The following is a 25,818-nucleotide window of genomic DNA, read 5'->3' as shown; positions in this document are numbered from 1 at the left end:
ACCTTGTGGTTGAAATCACACATAACCAAACGTAAAATCCCCTGTGATCTAATTGTTCCTTAATGTATCAATTGCTGTGGAACAAATCTGGCCAGCGTTATAGCAGAGCTGACTATGTATAGATAAGCTTTTAAAATTATTTTGCTGAACTTTTGAAAGTAAGTTGCAGACATCATAACATTTCATTTCTAAATTCTTCAGTATAAATTTTCTATGAATAAAGCATAACCACAATGTCACTACTGCCCAGGCTTAATTAACCTAGGTTAATTTATTAATTTTTTAAAAAATATATTTTATTGATTTTTTACAGAGAGGAAGGGAGAGAGATAGAGAGTTAGAAACATCGATGAGAGAGAAACATCGATCAGCTGCCTCCTGCACATCTCCTACTGGGGATGTGCCCACAACCCAGGTACATGCCCTTGACCGGAATCGAACCTGGGACCTTTCAAGCCACAGACCAACGCTCTATCCACTGAGCCAAACCGGTTTCGGCAATTTTTTAAAAATTATTTTTTAGAGCAGTTTCAGGTTTACAAAAAACTGAGCAGAAAATACAGAGTTTCTATATACCACTAGAGGCCCAGCCCACAAAATTGTGCACGGGTAGGGTCCCTAGGCCTAGCCTGTGATCAGGGCCATCTTCCGCCCGCTCGCCAGTCCCCAGTTCCGCCCTGCTGCCACCACCCACCCCAATTCCCCATTGGCTATCTGGCTATCTATTGGAGCCTGCAGGCCGGGGGGTGGGGTGCAGTGGAGACCAAGAGATCAGCCAGTCCACCCACTCACCAGTCCCAGTCCCGCCCCACCACCCGGTTCCCTGTGGTTCCCTATTGGTCATCCAGTGATCACAGCCTGCAGGCTGGGGGGATGGACCGACAGATGGTCAATGCACCTCATAGCAACTGATCAATCGGTCATTGTGGTCATTACGCCATAGGTCACTGAACTTTTATTATATAGGATTGTTTCCCCTATTATTGACATTTTGCATTAATTTGGTATATTTTTTACAGTTGGTGAACTAGTATTGATATATTATTAACTAAAGTCTGTAGTTTACATAAGGGCTCACTCTTGGTGTTGTACTTACTATGGGTTTTGAAACATGTATAATGTTATGTATCCACCATAACAGTATCATGCAGGATAGCTTTACTGTCTAAAAATCCCCTGTGCTCTAACCATTCATGTTTTCTTTCCCCTGATCTTTTTACTATCTCTATAGTATTTTTCTTTTCCAGAATGTCATAAAGTCAGAATCTATATAATTTATATATAAAACCCGAAAATGCAAATAGACCGAATGGCAGAACAACCAAACAACTAGTTGCTATGACGTGTGCTGACCACCAGGGGGCGTGCATGTAACAGGGCGGGTGTTGGCGTGGCAGGATGGTGGAGCAGGTGAGCTGGGGCCAGACCAAGGCAGGGCGCCAGTCGCTGTCATCAAGGCAAGCCTCTGGTGGTTACTGAAAATTCTTTGCTCCCATGGCCGTGGTCCCGCCCGGCGCTCGCATCTGCTGCCGGCGCCGGTCCCACTTGGCCCACTACCGGCGCCAGAGCTGCCGCTTGCACCCACTGCCAGTGCCTGGTGCTAGTCCCAATCACTCGGTGCCGTCAGCAGGTGCAAGCAGTGGCTGCCGGCCCTGATCACCCCTGAGGGTTTCTCCACCTCCCCAGGTCCCTGAGGGGTGATCGGGGCAGCAGCCACCACTTGCACCCGCTGACAGCATTGGCCCCACTCACACCTGCTGCTGGTGCCAGCCCCAATCACTCTGCGTCATCAGCGGGTGCGAGTGGGCTGGCGCCATCAGTGCATGGGAGCTGTGGCAGTGGGAGCAGGGCTGCCAGCAGATGGGGGACTGGGGGCCATGGTGGGAGGGGCCAGGAAGGGGTGCAGAAGATGGGCCGAGACCCGCCCCTGTGCCCACCACAGCCTTGCGGCCCACAGTTCCTTTCAAGGTGCATGAATTTGTGCACTGGGCCTCTGGTCTATATAATAAAAGCATAAGCAACCATTATGGCAGAACGATAAAAATGACTGGTTGCCATGATGTGCACTGACCACTAGGGGGAAGATGCTCAATGTGCTAGTGGTTAGTGTGCTGTGGGAGTGCTGCTCATCCAGAAGCCAGGCTCACGGCTGGCGAGCACAGCGGTGGTGGCAGGAGCCTCTCCCACCTCCGTGGCAGCGCTAAGAAGCAGCGAGCCAAGCGGTAAGGAATAGTGAGCAGGCAGGCAGTAAGGAGTGGACTGTGAGAGAGATGTCTGACTGCTGGTTTAGGCCCACTCCTGGGGAGCGAGAGGGTGCAGGCCGGGTGGCACCCCCCACCTTAGGGCATGAATTTCATGTACCAGGCCTCTAGTCATATAATACTTGATTATTTTCAGACTGGCTTCTTTTACTTAACAATATACATTTAAAGTGCTTTCCTGTCTTTTCATGGCTTGATAGCTAATTTATTTTTATTGCTGAATAGTATTTTATTGTACGGACAGTCCACAGTCCATTCACCTGTTGAAAGACATCTTGGTTGCTTACAGTTGGGGCAATTATAAATAAAGCTGCTGTAAACATTCATGTGCAGGCTTTTGGGTAGACATTAGTTTTCCACTCATTGGTTAAATGCAAAGGGGCACACTTGCTGGATCATATGTAAGAGTATGCTTAATTTTATAAGAAACTGCAAAACTGTCTTCCCAAGTGGCTGTGCCATTTTGTACTCCCACCAGCAATGACTGAGAGTGCCTGTTGCTCCACATCCTCACCAGCATTTAGAATTCTCTGTGTTTCAGATTTCGGCCATTCTAATAGGCATGTAGTAGTATCTTAGTGTTTGAATTTGCATTTCCCTGATGACATATGATGTTGAGCATGTCTCCGTATGCTCATTTGCCATCCATATATCATTTTTTGGTGAGATACCTGTTCATATCTTTTGCCCATTTAAAAAATTGGGTTGTTTTCTTAACGTTGGGTTTTAAGATTCCTTTGTGTATTTTGTATATAAGCCTTCATCAGATATGTTTTTGCAAATATTTTCTCCCAGTCTTTGGTATGTTTTTGTTTTCCTAACAGTGTCTTTCATAGATCAGAAGTTTTTAATTTTAATGAAGTACAACTTACCAATTTTTTTCTTCAGAGATCATGCTTATGGTGTTATATCTAAAAACTCATTGCTAAACACAAAGTCTCCTAGATTTTCTCCTATATTACTTTATAGAAGTTTTATAATTTTGTATCTTACATCTGGATATACTATTCATATTGAGTTAATTTTTGTGAAGGGTGCAAAGTCTATGTCTAGATTCATTCTTTTGCATGCAGATGTCCAGTTTTCAGCACCGTTCATTGAAAAGACTCTTTTCTTCATTGTATTGCCTTTGCTCCTTTGGCAAAGATCAGTTAACTATTGTTGTGGGTCTACTTCTGGGTTCTTCTGTTCCATTGATCTGTTTGCCTAATCTTTCGCCAATACCACATTCCTTTTTTTTTTTTAATACATAGATTTTTATATCTAACAATTTAAAAATACACATTTTTCTCAACTATACATGGAATATTTTATGAAAATTGATATGAACAAGTCATAGAGAACACATCAAAAATTTAAAAAATATTGTTAGGAATTATCTTTGACTACCACACAATGAAATTATAAGTTAGTGTAAATAGATAAATTGTTAAAATTCCCTGTGTATTTTGAAAATGTAAAACCACACTGCTCAATAATTAATGCAAATTTAAAATACCTAGAACTGAATGATATGAAAACATTACATAGCAATATTTGAGGAATAAAGCAAAAGCAGACTTTGAAGAACATTTATATTTTAAATAGGTACATGAGATAAGAAGTTAGCTACAGGGGGGAATAAGCTACAGGGGAGAAATACATTAAAAAAAGAATAGATTTTCATGTATAGAGTAAAGACTGCTGGGATTTTTTTTAAATTACCATTTACATTCAATACTGTTTTGTACCAGCTGCAGGAGTACAGCTTAGTAGACAGTCATATACCCTACAAAGTGCTCCCTCTGTTATCCCAAGCACCCACCTGGTACCATACATGTACAGTCCACACAATATCATTGTTCCTTACGCTGTACTTTACATCCCCATGACTATTTTGTGACTATTTGTACTTCTTAATCCCTTCACCCTTTTCACCCAGTCCCCCAGCCCTACTCCCCTGTGGCAACCATTACTCTGTTCTCTGTATCTATGAGTCTGCTTCAGTTTTGTTTGTTTGTTTTTTCTCTTCTTTAGATCCCACATCTATATATATAAAAGCCTAAGTGACTGAATGAATGACCAGTTGACTGGTCACTATGACGCACACTGACCACCAGGGGGCAGACGCTCAATGCAGGAGCTGCCCCCTCATGGTCAGTGTGCTCCCACAGAGAGAGCACTGCACTGCCAGACACTGGGCTCACAGCTGGTGAGTGCAGCTGCGGCCTGCAGGGATCAGGTCAAAACCAGCAGTCTGACACCCCCCAAGGGGTCCCAGATTGCAAGAGGGCACAGGCCAGGCTGAGGGACCCCACCAGTGCATGAATCTGTGCACCAAGCCTCTAGTATAAGTAAAATCATATGGTATTTCTTTCTCTGTGTGACTTATTTCACTTAGCATAATACCCTCTAGTTCCATCCGTGTTGTTGCAAATGATAAGATTTTATTACCAAGTAATATTCCATATTGTAAATATAGCATCACTTTTTTATCCACTTGTCTATTGATGAGCACCTGAGTTGCTTCCATATCTTGTTATTGTAAATAACATTGCAATGCACATAGGGGTGCATATATTCTTTCAAATTATTGTTTTGGGTTTCTTTGTATAAATACCCAAAAGTGGGATCACTGGGTCATAGAGCAGCTCCATTTTTAATTTTTTGAGGAAACTCCATACTGTTTTCTATAGTGGCTGCACCAGTCTATAGTCCCACCAGCAGTGCACAAGGGTCCCCTTTTCACCACATCCTCGCCAACATTTGTTATTTGTTGATTTATTGATGATAGCCATTCTGACAGGTGTGAGGTGATATCTCATTGCAGTTTTTTTTTTTGTTTTTTTTTAATCCTCTCCCAAGGATATGTTTATTGAGGAAGGGGGAGAGTAAGAAAGAGGGAGGAAAAGAGGGAGGGAAGGAAAGAAGCATTCATGTGAGAGACATCGATCTGTTGCCTCCCAACTGGGGATCGAACTCACAACCCAGATATGTGCCATGACCTGGAATTGAACCCATAACCTTTTTGGTATATGGGACGATGCTCCAACCAGCAGAGCCACGGGCCAGGGCTCTTATTGTGGTTTTAATTTGCATCTCTGATAATTAGAGACATTGAGCATCGTTTCACATGTCTATTGGCCGTCTGTGTGTTCTCTTTGGAGAATGTCTATTCAGGTCCCCTGCCCACTTTTTAATTGGATTGTTTGGGGGGCGTTTTTGGTGTTGATTTGAGTTCTTTGTAAATTTTGGATATTAACCCCTTCTCAGGTGTATCATTGGCAAATATTTTCTCCCATTCAGTGGGTTGTCTTTTCTTGATGGCTTCCTTTGCGGTGCAAAAGCTTTAGTTTGGTGTAGTTCCCTCTCCATTTTTCCTTTTGCTTCCCTTGTATACCTCACTTTCTTGATTACCATGGTTTTATAGTAAGTCTTAGAATTGGATAGTATCAGTCCTCTGACTGTTTTTCTTAAGCATAATGTTGGCTATTTTGGACCTTTTGCCTTTTCATATAAACTTTAGAATTAATTTGTCAATATCCACAAAATAACTTGCTGAGGTTTTGATGGAAATTACCTTGAGTCTATAGCATAAGCAAATGTGACATTTCCTCTGCTGAAATTCTTCCTAGTATATCAGTTGTGTTACCCAAAGTTAGCATTATATCAGAACTTACTATATACAGATATACCTTTTCTCCCCCTGAGCTTTTTGAAAGTTAATGGTGATTTTTCACTTCTAAGTACTTGTGTATAAGCCCCCTAAGAAGAAGGACATTTACCTATATAACCACTATTATTGACCCTAGGGCAGTGGTCGGCAAACTGCGGCCCCTTGAGTGTGGTGGCTCTTCCACAAAATACCACGTGCGGGCGCGCACGTACAGTGCGATTGAAACTTCGTGGCCACACTCAAGGGGCCAAAGAGCTGCATGTGGCTCGTGAGCCGCAGTTCGCCGACCACTGCCCTAGGGTAATTAACATTAATTCATCAAAAAACATGCCTGTCCTCAGTAAAGCTGAGGTTTTTTGTTTTTTGTTTTTTTCTATTTTTATTTTGCTTTTAATTCCTGCCCTGTACTAATCACTGTGCTGCTGGGTTGTGAAGATAAATAAGCAAAGTGCCTGCCTTTAAGAAACGCAGTCTCCTGCCCTGGCTGGTATGGCTCAGTTGGTTGAATGTCATCCCATGCACCAAAAAGGTCATGGGTTCGATTTCCGGTCAGGGCACATACCCAGGTTGCTGGTTTGATCCTGTTTCTCTCTCCCTCTCCCTCTCTCTCTCAAATTAATAAAAACATTTTTTAAAAAAGTTCAGACTCCTGCCCTGGCTGGTTTGGCTCAGTGGATAGAGCATCGGCCTATGGACTGAAGGGTCCCGGGTTTGATTCCAGTCAAGGGCACATGCCCGGGTTTCAGGCTTGATCCCCAATGGGGGCGTGCAGGAGGCAGCCGATCAATGATTCTTTCTCATCATTGATGTTTCTAGCGCTCTCGCTCTCTCTCTCTCTCTCTCTCTCTCTCTCTCTCCCTCCCTCCCTCTCCCTCTCTCCCTCTCTCCCTCTCCCTCTCCCTCTCCCTCCCTCTCCCTTTCCTTTTCCTTCTCTCTTCCTCTCTGAAACCAATAAAAATATATTTTTTTAAAAAATAAAAGTTCAGACTCCTGGGGAGACAGACATCTAAGACAGAGGTGAAAGGCTGGGATGAGGGCCGCAGTAGCTTTATCTACCTCCCTTCACTCCAGGAGGGTGTCAGCAGGAATACTCTCCCTGCGGATAAGGAACTATTCCGAGTGCTGCTCGGGAGCCTGCGCTCTGTTCCCTGATTTCTCAGCCTGACGTGCCTTTCTGCCCAGCCCTGACGGGCTTGCGTCTGTCTAGATGTGAACAGGATGTCATTAGTCTATCTGATTCTTTCCGTTTCTGTACGAGGAGGCAAGGCCAAGCAAAGAGGAACGAGGAGGGAGGCGTTGAGAACCAGGCTGAGGATGGTTGCTTACTTCCACAGGTCAGCTGCATCAGATAAAACATGGGTTCAGTCATGAATACCAGACCCAAATTAAGAGTGGTTGGATCCAGATAGCAGGTGGCTGGCCCAGGGCGGGAATGCTGGCTCAGACCCAATGAGGTCATCCAGGGACCTAGACTCACAGTGGCTCTTGCTCCATCATCCCCTCCATGACAAGTAGGCGGACGCTGTCACCCTCATGGTTCAGAATAGCTTGTACCCACCTCTACATTCCCAGCAGCAGGATAGAGGAAGGGGCATCATTCTGCCCATTAAGCCACATTTTGTAAACTACAACCCTCACATCAGTCTACATCTCATTGTTTGAGTAAATGAGATGGCTAGAATTTACGTAGACAGCCATACGTATATGCAAGAAGGGACTGAAAAACGTAGTTATCATTTGGAAGGCCATGTGCCAAGCTAAACATAGAAGGGTCTGTTTCCTAGGAAAAAGGAAGAATGGATGCCAAGGGCCTACTTGCTGCCCCTTACCTACTAGCATGTCTGTAAAATGTCCCTCAGATGCCCCTTAAAAATAGGTTTATTGGCCAAATAATTGTGGAAACGTTAAACACTGTATTCATTTCATAGAGATTCACAGTGCAGAGTAACATATAAAGGCTCTGAGAAGTTCTGCAATAATGTGTCCTGTCCATCTTTACATAACTTCTTTCGCTCAAATCCCTTTTTAAAAACTTGTTTTATTTTTTGCAGAAGCCCTGTCAACCTCAGCTTTGGGAAACACTACTTGGGGAACTATTGACATTTCCTAGTTTGCAGCGATGCGAGCATTTTTACAGCACTTCCTCTCGTGATGTAGTCAACAGAAATGTGTGTTTCTTGTGTCAGTCAAAGGTTAATCCAAGAGAGAACCACTGGGAGATACATAGAGGGATTTATTTCAGGAATGTGGTGTTGCACAGTGTGGGAGCTGGTTAGATACTGTGTACGGCTGTCGTCTTTGTGTGTGATCATGGAGCTGAGAGTGTACTAGTGAGCAGTTATGGAAGAAGGCGGTAACATCGGGGAGAAAGAGAACAGTGTGGAATTGATGAGGATGGATGGGAACCTGGGTCAGCCCGTCACTACGTGAGTGTCCTGATGAAGCTAACGCCCAGCATTATGGAACTAAACACACTCCTGGCTCGGGAGTCAGAGAGCTGGTAGAGGATCCGAGAAGGTGGATCCAGGGGAGGGTGGCCTCAGCAGGCCTGGCTGCACCCCACACTGGGAGCTGCCTGGTGCTCCTGCACCACCTTCTGTTGTGAATACAAACACAGCTACTGCTTCACTTCCACCTTCCCATGTGGACCCGAAACACACAGGGAAAGGAGTTCTGAGCAATGGGGTTCGGCCTCCAGTTGTATCCACCAGACAGTCTACAGCAGTGATATTTGTAGTAGCATTAAATTGAAAATGAGCTAAATGTATATCAACAGTTAAGTAAATAAACAGTGTTATATGCATAGGATGGAAGTACTTGCTCCACGCACCGATGTGAATGAATCTTGCAAAAAAAAAAAACACAAAACAAAACAAAAAAATTGAGCAAAAGAGAACATACACGATGATCACATTTATACAGATTTCAAAAACTAATGCATGGTGTTGGAAGTCAGGAGAGGGTCGGTGACTTGGAGGGGGCTTGAGAGGCTTCTGACATGCAGATCTGTTCGATCTGTTCTGCATCTTGGTCTTGGCGCTGGTTACAGGTGTATGCACGTTGGGAAAATCTATTGAGCTGTATAGTTATGAGAGCACTTGCATAGTATTTTTCTGTACCTACACAGCACAGAATGTAGGTAAGTTAAAGTTTTAACAAGTTACTGAGTTTGTTGCTTGTGGTGCTAGCTGTGCTGAGCCCTGCACTCAGCCTTGTTCTTTGAATGACTTTGCTTCTTTTAATTGTGTTTTCCCTTCCCCACAGGAAACATGGTGGAATGGTGTTTACCTCAAGATATTGACCTTGAAGGTGTTGAGTTCAAGTCTATGGCCAGTGGGTCCCATAAAATCCAGTCTGATTTCATGTAAGTACTTCTGAATGTAAGTCTTCTTCATTTCCTCTCCACCTTATACTTTGCCCGAGCATAAGGGGGTCTTCAGGAGGCGTGTATAAATGCCCTGAAAAAATAGATATAGTTTTGCATTTATATTATTTTTCTAGCAAGAAGGTCCTTACATTTCATTAGGGTTTCAATGGGTTTCGTGACCCAAAGAAGTTAAGAGCTTCTACTGTAGTTTTTTTCTAAAAAAACTATTGGCCCTCACTTGAGGTTTGGCTTTAATGAAAACATGGAGTTTTGGTTTAGTTTCAGTTAACTCAAGATATTTATGTGCTAAAGCTTGAAATTCCAGCCTTAAGTCAGGCCAGGTTATCGTCCTGTGTAATTAAGGTTCTTGGGAGAAGGAGCAAAGGGAAAGGACATGAGCGTAACGAAGTAGCTTTCATCTTCCCCTTGGGCTGAACCCATGACTGATGCAGTGTGAGAAAGAGGAAGGAAATGTGGCCGCGCTGGTCACAGGCTCTGTTAGAGCCTCAGGAAGTGAGGACAGAGTCAACACTATTTATGCTGATGACACGGATTGCTGGTTCCAGACAGGCCTGGAGACGAATCTTTGTACTGGGTCTTCCATCAAGTCCTTAGTTACGCAGGAGAGGAGAAGGGACATATTCATGGTCATGGGCAGTTGGGTAGCAGGCTTGCCAGAGATCAGTCCTGGCTCCAGCTGAATGCCCCTTGTCGAGCTCCATCATTTCTTTAGAGCTTGGGTGTCTCGTTTGGGAGGTTGAGTAGCCTAGGCTAATTGTTCCCCTGAGATCCTAAAAAGTTATTTTTAGGCTGAGCTTGCTTACAAAGAGCTCTGGACACAGTTTTTTCTTTTCTTGGGGACTGCATTTCAAATAAAAAACAAACAAACAAAGCAAAACAAAATCTCTCCCTCTGATTGTGAACCACACTGCTTATTTGGTCCATTTTAGCTATTTCCGGAAGGGCCCCTTCTTCGGCCTGGCCTGCTTCGCCAACATGCCGGTGGAGAGCGAGCTGGAGCGCGGAGCACGCATGAAGTCTGTGGGTATCCTGTCTCCGTCCTACACCCTGCTTTACCGGTACATGCACTTCTTGGAGAACCAGGTCCGGTACGTGGCTTAGATACGCGTGCGGGGAGGCAGCAGGGATCTGTCCGCTGGTGTCTTGACAAGCCCTTGGTGATCAAGGTTGTGCCAAAGCAACAGATGCCTTTCCAAGAACATCCTCAACCATGTTTCATGCCTCAGGTGGTGGCCTTTTTGTGTCAGCTAAGGTACCAACTAATAATTCTTCATACTATAATGAAAGCTGGGGTAGGTTTTGCCTTATTTTAAAACTGTCATCCATTTCGTCTGGTTAAGTAATTTGCTGCCATGTGCATGACCTGTGTTTCCTGGAGTCATGATAATAACCTCCTTGCCCCAGGGAGGCAAACAGACTTAATTTTTTTAAGCCTAATCATTTATTTAGGGTAATTATTATTACTTGGGTAATAGGAAGGGAATTTTTGGCAGAAGCAGCAAAACTATTAGTCATTTAACATTCTTTTTCATTATGTAAGTACTCCAATTTCATTTCAGATTTTGATGGAGAAATCTATCTCTAATCCTTAAACGCTGTTAAAATTTAGTACATTTGCCTCATTTCTGACGTTTCTGTGTGTGTGTGTGTGTGTGTGTGTGTGTGTGTACTATAAAAATATACCCTTGGTATCATACGATATATATACATACATACACTTTTATCTCCTGTATTTTTTTAATTTATCATTATTTTGATTTTTTTATATAACAATCTCTTTTGATCATTATCTTTGAAACAACATAAAATTTATTGTTTGTGGGGGGGGGAAACATGTTTATTTAAAAACTTATATAGAAGTACAAATGAATTTTTAAAATCCTCCCACTCAGAGATGTCCATTTTTAAAAATCTTCCCAGCCGAAACCAGTTTGGCTCAGTGGATGGAGCGTCGGCCTGTGGACTGAAGGGTCCTGGGTTCGATTCCGGTCAGGGGCATGTGCCTGGGTTGCAGGCATATCCCCAGTGGGAGATGTGCAGGGGGCAGCTGATCGATGTTTCTCTCTCATCGATGTTTCTGACTCTCTATCTCTTTCCCTTCCTCTCTGTAAAAAATCAATAAAATATATTTTAAAAAAAAATCTTCCCACTCAGAGAGATATCCATTCTCAATATGCAGTGAATGCCATTGTAAAATACTTTGGGGCCTTGACTTATGAGTGTCCTGACTAACGAGTTTTTTGAGATACCAGCTGTCTCTTGGCTGATTTTTTGCATTGAGTTGATAGAGTAATTTGAGTTAACGAGCTCCTTAATTAAGGAGCTTGGTCTCAGAACGAATTAAACTCGAAAGTCAAGGCCCCACTGTAGAAATAATTTTATAAAGATGGTATTAGTATTTTATGAGGATTTAATTTAACAAATAGGCTGTTTTCATGAAATATATTTAATTTTAGTTGTATCTATTAGGAACAGAATAAATGAAACTGAAGGAATTGTCAGACTCTAAGAGAATATATATTTTTTCACAATAAGATATCTTATTTCTTGATCTATTCCTCCAAAGTTAAGAAAAAAGATGAAAAACATGAAGATACAGTATCATTCTTATTTTTACTGAGGAATAACATGTACAGTAAAGTGCAGAAATCTTTGTATAGGTGTCATTGGTTTTTAAATTGCATTTCAACTGTTGACAGAGTCCATTATCTTCTACTTTTTCCCAGCTCTTCTCCCCTTCTTCCCATCTCAATTTTTATAGTTTGCAATATCTATTACATAAAGTTCTATAATTATAATCCCCTCAGTTCTTAGCTCTCACTTGTGAGATCCAATATACAGCGAATCAAACAAGATAGAAATACCACTCTTTTTTTTTTTTTTTTTTGCGTGATTGTCCCAGCGAGGGAGAAGCCCTCCTGGATGGTAGGTGGCTGTGTTCTACTGGGTCATCCTGGGACCTAGGTCTTTCTGTCTTGTCTTCTGCCATCTTCTAGAGCATTGTCTTCATCCGCATGGTAGAAGCCTGCTGATCATTAGCATGTCGTGTGTCCCAGGAACACATTGCTTCTGCTCAAATTTCATTGGCCACATCTCAATTACTAGCCACACCTTACAGCCAGAAAGTCTAGGAAATGTGGTCTTAAACTTGGTGGCCATGTGAGCAGCTAAAACTTGGAAGGTCCTATTACTAAGGGAAGAAGAGAATGGCAGTCTCTACCACTAGCAAACAATTGTTACCCAGTTCCCACATACATCCAATTGTCCCAGTAATCACTGTCAGTTTCTCATGTATTTTTCTAGACCTTATGTATGTGTCTATACAAATATAAATGTAGATTCTCACTTCCCCCTCTTCATATAAAAGTAACATGTTCTACATGTTTTGTGCCTTGCCTCTTTCATTAAACACTATATTTGGGAGGTCTTCTCATATTCCATATCTTCAACGATGGTTTTTGTTTCTTATGGTTGTAAAGGTTCCCTGTATAAAAGAACCAGGTTTTCTTTGTCAAATTTTGTATTGATAGGCACTTGGTTCTTTCCAGTCTTTTGCCATTTCAAATAACACTGTACTGAACACCCAGGAACAAGTATCATTTCATAAGTCAGCAGAATATGTGTACATTCAATTCCCAGAAATAAAACTAGTGGTTCAAAGGGTATGTATTTGTAATGTTAAGAGAGATTGTTGCATTGCTTTCCGTAGAGATTGTACCATTTTGCATGCCCAGCAGTAATTCAAGGGGGTGCTGTTTCCTCACCACATTGCCCACACAAAGATAAAAGCTTTGAATTTTTGGCATTCTGATAGGTACATGAGTAGTTTTAATTTGCATTTTTTAAAAAATATTTTTTTATTGATTTCAGAGAGGAAGGGAGAGGGAGATAGATATAAACTTCAATGATGAGAGAGAATCATTGATCGGCTTTGAGCCTGCAACCTGGGCATGTGCCCCAACTGGGAATTGGGAATCAGGAATCAAACTGTGACCTCCTAGTTCATAGATCGATGCTCAACCACTGAGCCACACCAACTGGGCTACATTTTTTATAAGTGAGGTTGAGTTTGAATCATTTGTTTTTTCTGTGAACTGTTTTCATACATTTGTTTTGGGTTGTTGGCCTTTCAAAAATTAATTTATAGGAGTTCTCTGTACAATGGGAGGTTTGTTCTTTGTGACATAAATTGAAAATAGTTTTCCACTTTGTCATTTATTGTCTAACATTTTTTTGTCATGCAGATTCTTTCCTTCGGTGAATTCATTAATCTTTTTTTTCTGGCTTTTAGATTTTGAGTTGTAGCTAGAAAGGTGGTTGAAGAGGGCGGAGGTAACACGAGAGAAGAGACTTGAAAGAGAGACTATGAGGAAAGAAGGAAGCATCGTGAGGGAGGCCCGGGTCCAGGCAGGGGTGATGCTAGACTGCAGGCGTGACGTTTGTATAAACTAACCAGACTTGATTTCTGAAAACACCTAATCTCTGTTTTATATTCGTTCTTATTTCTGATATCCCAAACTTATTAGTGGCTCATCTACAACTCCAAGATGCTGGAGAGCTGCTTTCCAATAAAACAATGAGAAAAGGAAGAGGGAGTGTAGTAAAGTGAAAGAGTTAAGACACATCACTACATTTTGGGACCTTGCTTAGATCTTGATTCATACAGCCAACTCAAACGGCATTTTGGGGACAGCTGGTATAATTTGAATGTGGACTGGATATTAGTTTTTAGTAAGGTACCATTATTAACATAGGTGAGATAATGGCATGGTGATCATGCTATTTTTTAATTAGATTTTGTCCATTAGAGATACCCATCAAAGTATTAATGGGTAAAATATTATAAAATATTAAAAATATTTCAGGAAAAAGAGTGGAGGGGCACAGGATATAGATGTAACCATATTGATAAAACATTGATCATAGCTGAAGCTAAGTGACGGATAGAGGGTTTATTATTTTCTACTTTCTGTGTATAATTCAAACTTTCCATAGTAAAATGTTTAAAAAGACTAAATGTAAAATTAGCATATACTTAACATAGAAATCTTTGAAAAATAGACACAAAATTCCAAGAAAAAAAGAACATGATACCACCAGCTGGACATATCTACTGTTAACATTTATATCCTTCTAGTCTTTTGCCCTTTTATAAATAAGCACATATATGTTAAAAAAAACAAAACAAAACAAACCCCAAGTCATTCACTATCTAAATTTTCTAACCTTTTAGTATATTAGGTTATACTAAAGTCCTCACCGTCATTTTGGTGGTTTCATTGCATTTCAGCATATAGATGGTCACAATTTATGTAACTGTTTCACCATTTGGGGGCTTCTAGATTGTTTCTTATTTTTTCACCACTATAATATGAGCATCCCTGTAAGTAAATGATTGTTCACATCCATACATGGAGCTCTTTAGGCCACATTCCTGGAAATGGAGCCCTAGGGTCAAGGGTGTATACAGTGTACAATTTAATAGACATTGCAAGTGACCCTGCAGAAGATGGTACCATTTGGACCTGCACCAGCAGTCCATGGAAATGCGTGTTTTCCTGCACTTGCAAAGCCAGAAGATATATATACACCTGAGTGATGGTGTAGTCGTTGCCCAGAGGCATCTCTCGTTCTTACGCCGGGTGCCTTGTTGCTGGGTGTGGTGGGGGAAGGCAGGGAGAGCCGCAGTGGGAGTCTGCATGGTCTCATAAACGTCCGTATCCGTGAAGGGGCTGTGCATTTCAGACCGCCAGTGTCTCTGGTCCTGCCGGGATCCTTGATCTGGCCCAGAAGCCTGAGCTTCATATCAGTAGCATGTACTAGTATTGTGTCCATTACTCGTCAGCTTTTACCGTGTCACGCCTCTTGGACATCTGCATGGATGCATGGTGGTAGCTTCTTAATCTGTGCATCCTCCTAGGTCAGGTCACCAGGAGGTCTCCTGCATCTTTGCTGCCCCCTTTACCTTCTAGCACTGAACTTTGTTGCAGCACCTTTCAGTTTATCTTGGTATTATGGTGATGATCAATCTTGTTTATTACAAAATCTATAGTGTTTAAATTTTGAGGCTTTCCTACCACAGTTGTTTACCAATTACGCAGGAACTGCCAATTTGTGTTGATGTCGATGTTCATATTCTACGTTTCATATTCCTGCCCACTCCGCTCCATCAGCCGGGAGTGTCTGAGGTGGTCAGAGGACAGGACCCTGAAGCCAGCTTTTTGTCTAAGCGACCCTGACTCAGCTTTTCTTTAGAGTCTTGGTTCAAGCGTAGCATTTAATGCAGCCAAACAGAACAGTCAGTGGAACGGCAAATCACCAATGAACCAAGAAAACAATAAAGCATTACATAAATTACCCCCTTTAACATGGAAAATACAGTTCTAAAAAAACAGTAAATGAATCTCACTCCTCTCTTTAGGGAAATTAGGTCCTAATGAAAACACCCTTGAACGTAATCTTGTCTTTGGGTTATTTTGTATTTATCAAACTTGCCTCAGTTTGACACACAGCCCTGAAGAGCGTCTGAAATCTGCCATCTGCTCAGATAGACAAACACAACTGAGTGAGCCACTGCGGATTTCCCATCCACACGAACGTTTTTGTAAGAGTGAAAGCAGTGATTATAAGTACCCTGGGCAGAGCTTAAAACAGACTGTATAGGAACCCCCGAGTTAGAGAGCTGTTACTCAGGAGACATTTATTTTAGTAATCATTCATTGAATGGAGCTGATGTTTTTTTCTTTTTAAAATGTAAATTTGCCTGAAGGTCTCCTCCTGGGCTTGCCCAGAGCCTTCCCCATCCCCCTGGTTTCTGAGCCCTCCCTGTGTGCCTGGCTAGCCGCTGCAGGATCACTGGGACTGATGTGTGCATGACTGACGTGTCACAAATGGCGTGAGGCACCTTTTCTACTTCATTTCACTTACATCTCAAAGTAATCCCTCTCGAGGTGGTGCCGGTGTGTACTGAAACGTACCATCTGCCTTTTAAGGAAAGAGAAAGCGGATTTTGGAAAGTGTAGTGACTTGCCTGGCACCTCAAGGTGAAGTGGCAGCCGTGGCCTCAGGCTGGGGCCGCTGGTCACTCTGGAGTGGACCTGGTTGGACGATGAAAGTCTTGGGTCTAGTGGTCTGTGTCAGCGTTTGCGGTCAGCAACAGTGACAGTTTGGGGAGGTGGCCTGTGTTAGTCTTCGATGTGCCAGCCGTAATTACAGGAGCCTCCCCTTGCACGATAAAGCTAGATTTGGATTCTTTTTGTTGCAGTGGGAGGAAATTGTAGGGTGCCGAGAAAGCACAAATGGGCTAAAAAGGTGTAGGTGCCTATTTTATTCCCACTATGTCAGTGTCCTAGGGTTACCTTATCAAAGTACCAAAAACTGGGTGACTTAGAACAGAAATGTGTTTCTCACAGTCCGACGCCAAAGAATACAATCAGGGTGCTAGTAGGGCTGGCTCCTGCGAGGCTGGGAGGGGTGATGTGTCTTTGCCTCTCCGAGTGGGATTTGCTGGCGGCCTTGCCTTCACGGCTTGTAGGTGATCACTCCTGCTCTCTGCCTTCATCTTCTCATGGCATCCTCGCTGCGTGTGCGTGGCTGTGTCCAAATCTCCCCTTTTTATAAGGAACCCAGTCACATTGGGTTAAGACTCACCTTAATTATCTGTGCAGACCCTATTTATATATATAAAAGGCTAATATGCTAAGTGTCCATCTGACTGGTAGCTATGATGTGCACTGACCACCAGGAGGCAGATGCTCAACGCAGGAGCTGCCAAGCTGCAGTGACTTGGCAGAGGCGGTTCTCGGGTGACACACCCCAAAACGAGAGAGGAGGGAGCCTGATTCCTCGCGGGGCCGTGCAATTCCACCTTCGGCCATGGATTATGTTGTTGCTGGGCACTGTTGGCCCGGAATTTGGTTTACTGCACTTGCGTTTATGTTCCACCTGCTGTATGATAGCAACTTTGCAGAGTGCCCTCTCGCACTCTGGGACCCCTTGGGGGATGTCAGAGAGCCGGTTTCAGCCTTATCCCCGCAGGCCAGGCCAAGGGACCCCACCTGCCGGGGGGACCCTGCTCACTCCAAAGACACTGGGGAGGGACTGTGGAATGTTGGCTCCAGGGCGTGTTCAGCCCCTCTCGCCCAATCCTGCCCCACCAGCCACCTTCTAATTAATTTCTTTTCAATGTGCATGAATCCATGCACCAGGTCACTAGTTTCCAAATAAGGTCACATTCTGAGGTGCTGGGGGTTAGAACTCCAACATATTTTTTGGTGGGGGCACAGTTCAACTCTTAACACCCCCATTGAACATAGTGCCAAATAGTACTCCCTGCACTCCCGCATTCACCGTGAAGGCAGAATCCCCATTGTCCAAGTGGTCCAGGGCCTCCAGGCAGCTTTCTTGATTTGGGGTCAGTTGGCAGGGCTGCCCACCACCAGGCTCTGCCATCCCAAGTGGGGAAGGCGGGAGGGGAGGAAGAGATTCTGAGCTTTTTATTCATTACTTGGTACGGAAATTCTGAGCCCTTAGTGACATCCGATAATTGTTTCCTCTTGTTTGAGACACTGCTTCCTCTTATTCACTCACAACAACAAAGACGCAAGCATGATTTCCCAACAAAGAGTAGCTCAGAGCAGGGATCGTGGTCTTCCCAGGCCCCCCTTCTCAGGCCCACAGCCAGGCTCTGGGAAGCCCCACACAGTGGTCAGCACACCTCGCCCAGGAACGATAGACATTTGTCACAGTCTGAGAATTCTGCCTGTTCCCTGTGAGCAGGGGAATGCGTCCCCCACCTGTCAGGGAGTATCAGATCCCATGTTGGAGTTTTTCCTAAGGATCTCCTGTAATTCCCAAGGGGGCGTCCTGGGCAACCTCAGAAAAGGGGTCTTTTCAGTTTATCAGGGCCTTTGCCCCTAAGTATTGCAGCCCTTGGGGCGGGGATGTGGGGGTGGGGGGTGAGGGACAGAGCTGTGGCAGCCACCAGGTCTCGATCTCACCCTGCATGTGCCTGTTTGCAGACACCAACTGGAGATGCCAGGACATTACTCCCATCTGGCTGCCTTCTACGAGGACAAGAAAGGGGTGCTCCATGCTGGTCCTGGGAGGGGCGGCAGCCTGCCCCCCGTCTACTGGCTGCCTTCCATCCACCGGTACATGTACCCAGAGATGAAGGTGAGGTCTGCTGTACTCTCGCACGTTTTGGGCTTGTGTCTGCATACAGTATTGCTTACTTGTGTTTTTAATTCATAAGGAATTTATGTCTTGGGCTCATGCCCAACGTCCACTTTTGATAGAGTAGGATTGCTAACTAGCACTTGGGTTCTTTTAAAACGTAAAGCAAGTTACCTTAAACACTGTGCTTTCTAGACCCTTCATAATCTTTGTGCAAAATCATATCAATAGGCCAGTCTGGGTGGATTCTGGGGGAAAGAGGTGGTTTTGAGTCTATTGATTCATACATTTTAAAGTCAGACATTTGAGCTAATGATGAAGAGTTACAGCGGGTATCACATTTTTTTATTAGATTTTTTTGCATATTTCTTTATTGTGTATTTTTTCTGAAGTACTTTGCCTTTGTACTAGGATATATTTGTTTACAGTTAACAAAACACCTGGCCAAGTGTTAGGTGTTGGGAGGGAAAAGATGACTATGAACTTGTGACCTTGTAGGTGGTCACAAGATACTTCAGAAACCTTGAGCTTCCGTCCTGATAGAGAAATTATGTCATGAGTTTAAGGGAGAAATCAGGGAAGGCTTTTTGGAAGAGGAGGTGATCCCTGAAGTGTTTGGATAGGCAGAAAGTGAGGGATGCTGACTCCAAACTGAGGGAAGGCATGGCCAACAGTGGCTCCCAAATTAATGGTTTCAACCAGTGCATATTTATCATCTCACAGTTTCTGTGGGTCAGGAATCAGGTACGGCTTAGCTGGGTACTCTGCTTCATGATCTCTTGTGAGACCACAGTTAAGGTGTCAGTCAAGGTTTGAGTCTCATCTGAAGGCTCGACTGGGGAAGTGTACCCACTTCTGAGCTCACGTCGTTGTTGGGAGCATTGAGTTCCTTGAGTGTTTTGGACTGAGGGCCTCCGTACCTTACTGACCGAGTAACAGGCTCCTGTGTTTACCATGAAAGGAGGGATGGTTGCAGTTGAAGTGCAGTGGACTGTTCCGCCAGCAGGCCCTGTGGGTCTTCCTCCTGGTGACCTCAGAATGCAGGACCACCTGGTTACTCAGGTACCTGGACAGCACAGAGCAAAGCCCTCAATAGCATCCTTGGAGGCTGAGGGCTCAGAGGCGGCCAGCAGCCTTCGCAGAGACCTCATTCTGCACAGCAGCTGGGTCCCCATATATTTGGGGACCTATTTTGGGACCCTTTGCTCATCATTTTATACCTTGCAGTGTCCAGAAATGTTTGTGAGTCAAATGTTCTTGCTGGGGTGTACGGTCACATCAGATACTTCTATTTATGACTCTTAAGAAGTTTCGTTCAGTCCTGTTTCCCCAGCACCTATCTCTCCTGAGTAAAGTAGTTAGTGACCCTTGAACTCAAACTTCAGTGTGTCAGGGGAGCTGTTGAGTGATAGGCATCTAATTTAAAGGTGGGCCTTTGAAAGAGGAAACTATCATTTTATGTGGAAGTAACCTGCATCTGTTTGGTTATACTTTGGGGTTTATTTTAGAGGGGTTCACACCCGCCTGTATTGAATATTTTTTGTAGGGATATGTCCATTTCTTCTAGATTGACCAATTTGTTGGAATAGAGTTGCTCATAGTACTTTTTTACTATTCTTTGTGTTTCTGTGGGGTCTGTTGTTATTTCGCCTCTTTCATTTCTGATTTTGTTTATTTGGGTCCTCTCTCTTTGCTTCTTGGTGAGCCTGGCTAGAGGTTCATCAATCTTGTTCATCCTTTCAAAGAACCAGCTTTTGGTTTTATTGATCTTTTGTATTTTTTTTGGTCTCTATGTCATTTATTTCTGCTCTGATCTTTATTATTTTCTTCTGCTCACTCTGGGATTTTCTTGTTGCTCTTTTCTAATTCTTCAAGTTGCAGAGTTAGATGGTTTATTACCAGTATTTCTTGTTTTTTGAGTTAGGCCTGTAATGCTATGAACCTCCCTCTCAACACTGCTTTCACTGTGCCCCAAAGATTTTGGATTGTGTGTTTTCATTGTCAGTTGTTTCCAGGATTTTTTTTTATTTCTTCTTTGATCTCTTTGGTAACCCACTCATTGTTTAATAGTATGCTATTCAGCTTCCAAGTGTTTGAATTATTGTGATTGTTTTTATTGTTTTAATATTTTTAAAATGACTTTTCTAACAAGCTATTCCTCCCTTTTTATTTTTTCAGATCACACACCCAGCTGGCTGCATGTCTCAGTTTATTAAGTTCTTTGGAGAACAGATCCTCATTCTTTGGAAATTTGCCTTACTTAGAAAGCGCATTCTGATATTTTCTCCCCCTCCTGTGGGTGTCGTGTGCTATCGAGGTAACTAGAGGCCAATGTCAGAGGCTCTTCCTGAGTTCCCCAGGGCAAATGCTTGAGTCCTTCCATTGTTGACCAAGTTCAGAAGGTTCTGGGCCACATCAAGGGAGGGGGCCAGAGTTTTAAGCCTGGAGTGACCTGGTTGGATCTGGATTTAGAACGTGGACTCGTGGCAATGCAGAAAATGCACTGGGTGATGTACCAGTGGTCCCGTGACAGATAAGGGTCTGGATTAGAGCAGAGAAGATGGATTGTAGTTAAGAGATAAGCTTGACAGCATTTGGTGTGTGGCTGGGTTGTAAGGTTCTGATGTGTGTGAGTCTAGGGCAGTGGTTGGCAAACTTATTAATCAACAGAGCCAAATATCAACAGTACAACAATTGAAATTTCTTTTGAAAGCCAAATTTTTTGAATTTAAACTATATAGGTAGGTACATTGTTATTAACTTAATTAGGGTACTCCTAAGGCTTAGGAAGAGCCACACTCAAGGGGCCAAAGAGCTGCATGTGGCTCGCGAGCTGCAGTTTGCCAACCACGGGTCTAGGATGACAAGGATGTTGGGGCCACCAGATGGGGACTGAGGAGGAGCAGGTGGTATGAGAGTGAACTTTGGACATGGTGAGTGTGTGCTGTGAGGCCTTCTCCAGATGTCCACCAGGCACTGGTGTAGTTGGGTCAGGACCCTGGGGGAATGTTGGGCTGATCACCATATGATGGACAGGGGAGAGGGAGAGAAGAGAAGCTCAAGAAGTGAACCATAAGGAGGAAGACAGAAGAGACTGAGGTGGGACTGTCAGGAGGAAGGGGCCAGAAGGTGGAGGTCATAGTAGGCGGGAATGTTGAGGAGGTCAGGTCAGCAGTGCCCCGTCCTACGCAAGCCCTAGCATGGGGAAGACTGAGACCTGCCCACTGGGTCTCGTAGGCCATCACTGGCGTGGCCTTGAGGACCTCAGTTCTGCTGCGGTACCTGACAGGCTCCCATCACCTCCTTGGAATCAGGACCACCCGCTACTCAGACGCCTGGGCAGCATAGAGCAAAGCCTTCCATAGCATCCTTGGAGGCTAAGGGCTCAGAGAGGGCCGGCGGCTTCGCAGGCGGAGGGGCTGGGAGGGACAGACTCTCCCCTCACCGTCTCCGTCCCCACAGTGTACTGCTGCTGCTGCCTGGCCAACGTCTCCCTGCCTGGCCTCGGGGGCACCATTCCCGAGTCCAAGCCTTTCTTCTATGTGAACGTGGCTGACATCGAGAGCCTGGAGGTAGAGGTGTCCTATGTGGCCTGTGAGTACAGGGCCCTCCCCGCCTCCTGCCCACACGCCCCTGCCCCGAGTACTTTCCACAGCCTCCCGGCTCCCCAGGGACCCTTCTCAGGGACTCAGGCTCCTGAGCTCCTGTTCCCCGGTGGGTGGGCTGGTGCCCTCGGTGACGGCCTCCGGGTCCAGCTCCTGCCCTTGGGTCTCACAGGCACCACGGAGAAGATTTTCGAGGAGAAGCGGGAGCTGTATGATGTCTACGTGGACAACCAGAATGTGAAGACACACCACGACCACCTGCAGCCCCTGCTGAAGATCAACAGCGCCGACCGGGAGAAGTACCGGCGGCTCAACGAGCAGAGGTAGAGCCCAGGCAGCCCCAGCAGTGCCCTCAGGGAGATGTCCCCAGGTGGGACTCCTGGACCGGGTCTCTGCCATCCCATCCAGCCCACCCCTCCCCTCCCCTCAGAGCATATGGCAGGCCTGGGCAATGGGCGGTGACGAAGCGGGGCCCAGCACAGCCTCCTGATAGCATAGCAGATTGCTTGGGGGGCTGCTTTCTGATGGACTTGAATCTGCAGAGGCCAGGCCTGGAGCATTTGGCGTGTGCACCACAGTACCGAGCTGCTTCATAATGCTCCGCAGTTCACTGTCCTGCACAACCAGTGGCCTCATTAGCATCCCACCTGATGGGCAAATGGAAAAGATTGCCACTTGCTTGAGGTGACACAGGGCCAGACCCAGCCCTGGACCCAGGGTTTGACTCCCAGTCCTATTTATTCCTGTCCGGCCCCTTCTCTCCCTGCCTTTGGATGGGGGACCTGCTCTGGGTCCTCCTCGTTCCTGGGTGGAAGTGGTCTGTGTGGACGCCCTCACGATGACCTTGCCGATGACAGAGACCTTGCAGCCCTGCAGAGTCTCATGGTGCTTCCCCACAACAGGCAGACGCTGCTGTACTCCCAGGAGGTGGAGGGGGACTACGGCCCATGTGAAGAGGACCTCTTTGTGCTGTAAGTCGCTGGGCTGGGCTGTGGGGCCTCCCTGAGGGCCCCATTAGCACCAGTGCTGTACGCCGGATCCCTCCCAGGTCACGCTGCAGGCCAGGGAGGTCCCTCATTGCTTCTGTCCATGTAAGAAATATATAAACCTGTAGGTAATTTTTGACTTGGAGCCAAACAATTTTTGGGAAGCAAAATCTCAAATGCTCTGGAGAATGGCAGTTTTGCAGCTTATTTTATGCATTAGAATTAAAGGAGGACGGTGCCTGAAGCCCACTGATTGTGTGTTTTCCGAGCTACACGACAACAGTGGATGGAGCTCACATAAGGCAGAGTCCGACCTTTGCTGAGGAGCTGTGGGCCTGGGGTGGGACTGCCTGCCGTGACCTGCCCAGTTAGGATCTGGTGGTCAGACCATCCCATGGGGTCACTTTTGGCCAGTGAGCTTGTCAGGCTGCATGTGCCCCCAAGCTTGTCAGGTTTACTGCACGTCCCCTTTTTCCTTCCCTCTGCCCAGGGCACTCAGAGCTGGGCTCCATACAGTCAGCCCTGAACCCCGACATGCTGTTAGTGGGGGGCCCAGAGGAGCTAAGGAAAAAAGCAGGGGAAGGTCATTAAGAGGAAATGGGGTCCTGGGGTTTGTCCTGTTGGGCATTTGCAGGATGGTCACTGCATAGGAGCTGTTTGTCCCTCAGGACTCAGGGACTTCTCCTCCGCTGCTGCCTTTGAGTAGAGCAGTTCTTTGCACTGAATCTTATGGGATAATCTGAAAATTTAACCCTTGAACCTAATGAAATCATGCCCCCCCAGATCTGTTGGTGGTCAGGGTGGGAGCCCAGCCTGTATCCCTCAGAGCATCGGCTTCATTCCTGAGCAGCTTTGAACTAGTGCTCAGTGAGGAGAACAGAGGTGCGGTTGCTTCCTGTGCCCCGTCCTGGGTGGGGTGTGGTCTCCCTGCGCCCCGTCCTGGATTGGGCGGGGGGCGGGGGTGGGGGGGAGAGCTTGCAGTGAGAACCCTCTATGGCTTTGGTGTTGAAAATGTAATATTGATATTTCAACGAAGTGCAGGACTGTGATCCTGAGAAAGTGTTGAGGTGTCAGAGTACCTGGGAATGGTCTCCTCAAGGGTTGACACCTTCCCTGGTACCTGGAGTTCCTGGGCGTCCACAGCGTCCTTGGCCATGAGGCGCCGTTGCAGAGCCCGCCCGAGAGCACTGTGGGACCCAGCTAAGCAGCCTGGGCACCAAATGCCTTCTCTGGGCACGGTTCACATATTCCTGTGGCTCTGCAAATCAGTGACATGAGAGCATGCTCTGAATAATGTTTAAAAAGTAATCAAAGGGAAACAGACACCAAGGATGATGGTCAGCTGTGGCAGTGCTGGTTCCTGCAGCGTGGCTCGGTGTCTCCCTCACCGGTCACGCGCAGCCTTGCTGGTTTCAGAGCGCCCCACGCCCACCGTGGGCATCCGTGTGGGCCAGCGAGGCCTGCAGAGGCCCAGGCGTCAGTCGTTTCAGAGCCTCCTGCCGCCGCTGTTACCCAGCCCAGGCTCAGAAGGTGCATTTGTTTCTCTCTGAAGGGCCTGACCTCAGAACTGGAGCTCCATTGTTGTCTTAACTCCCCTGGGACTAAGCACAGAGAGGAACACAGCACGCCCCCCTCTCCCCCAGACTGTGTTTAACCTTCTGGTCCGCTCCCAGCAGGCCATCACTTGCTCAGAGATTCCCCTGATCATACCGGGATTAATGCCAGTGTTTTCTTTGCAAACCTTAGTCGTACTTGAATAACCCTTCCGTTTAACTTTGGTCCTGTTTTCTTTTTTAAAAGAGATTTCTGACTTTTTGAAACCATTGAAAGGTATATTCAACAAGACAGTGTGGCCTGGTTCCCCAGGCGTGGACTCTGTTTGAGTTTCTTGTCTTTTCCGCCCTCCCTCTTCTGTGTCTCGTCTCGGGAATGCAGGTTTTTCCTCGAGCAAAACAACCGGATATTCCAGACGCTGCTGGAGGTGTCCGCCAGTCAGGACAAGACTCTGACAGCCGAGCATGCGCGGGGCATGGGCCTGGACCCCCAGGGCGACCGCAGCTTCCTCATGGACCTGCTGGAGGCCTACGGCATCGACGTCATGTTGGTCATCGACAACCCCTGCTGCCCATAGGAGGGGAGCCGGGCTGGTGAGCTGCTCGTGGGACTCCGCCAGGCCCCCGAGGGCTCACTTTTTATTAAGTGGACACAAAGGGGATATTGTTTATACTTTCCAACCGATGTAATTTTTGCAATCGCCGTTCTTCCCTTGCTCTGGAGAGGTGAGATGAAACTGCCGTGGTTTGTGTGCTGCTTCGGCAGCATGCTGGAGTCAGCCGCCTTCTCCCAGAGTTGCTGCCTGCTTTGGTCTCGGGTGTTCTCATCAGCGTTGACTCTCTCCTCTCCTTATTGAATGCCCTGAGATGCGGCAAAGGCCAAGTGTCGCTAGGAGTGGGCTGATCTCTGGAGACACAGGTGGACTGTTCCGGAACTCTGTGTGGCCTGTGGCCCGCGATGGATTCAAGGATGAGACCACGTCTTCCCTAAGTGTGGTCGTGGGTGTCCCCCGTGGCGGAAGCTAGACCAGGTGACCTTTCAAGGTCATCAGTTCTGAGAGTCCAGGCTGGGGGTCAGATCCATTTTCCTGTTCATTAGGACAAATCTGTGTCTTCCTGTGAGTAGAGGTCTGAGTGGGACAGAAGGATGTTTCCGACCCTGAGTACAAGCTTCTCCTGGGACCGGGCGATGGGGG

At 45.7% G+C, this 25,818-nt stretch overlaps 1 protein-coding gene across 1 annotated transcript in view; it reads left to right on the top strand.

Moving 5' to 3' along the window:
* The window catches only part of DENND11 (DENN domain containing 11), a gene marked incomplete at both ends in the record, with an annotated part of 32,495 nt that extends 7,295 nt beyond the window's left edge, over positions 1-25,200 (top strand). Inside the window, 8 exons of the mRNA XM_081102491.1 lie at positions 9,181-9,280; positions 10,234-10,392; positions 18,325-18,478; positions 20,657-20,795; positions 21,941-22,072; positions 22,256-22,406; positions 22,986-23,054; positions 25,005-25,200. Coding sequence (XP_080958617.1) covers positions 9,181-9,280; positions 10,234-10,392; positions 18,325-18,478; positions 20,657-20,795; positions 21,941-22,072; positions 22,256-22,406; positions 22,986-23,054; positions 25,005-25,200 — 1,100 coding nt within the window. The remainder of the gene's footprint in view (positions 1-9,180; positions 9,281-10,233; positions 10,393-18,324; positions 18,479-20,656; positions 20,796-21,940; positions 22,073-22,255; positions 22,407-22,985; positions 23,055-25,004) is intronic.
* Positions 25,201-25,818: the final 618 nt, after the last annotated feature.

Source organism: Myotis nattereri (genome assembly GCF_964212035.1).
Source record: "Myotis nattereri genome assembly, chromosome: 11".
Classification (NCBI taxonomy): Eukaryota; Metazoa; Chordata; class Mammalia; order Chiroptera; family Vespertilionidae; genus Myotis; species Myotis nattereri.
Note: the sequence above shows the minus strand (reverse complement) of the source record. Positions and strands in the feature narration are given on the sequence as shown.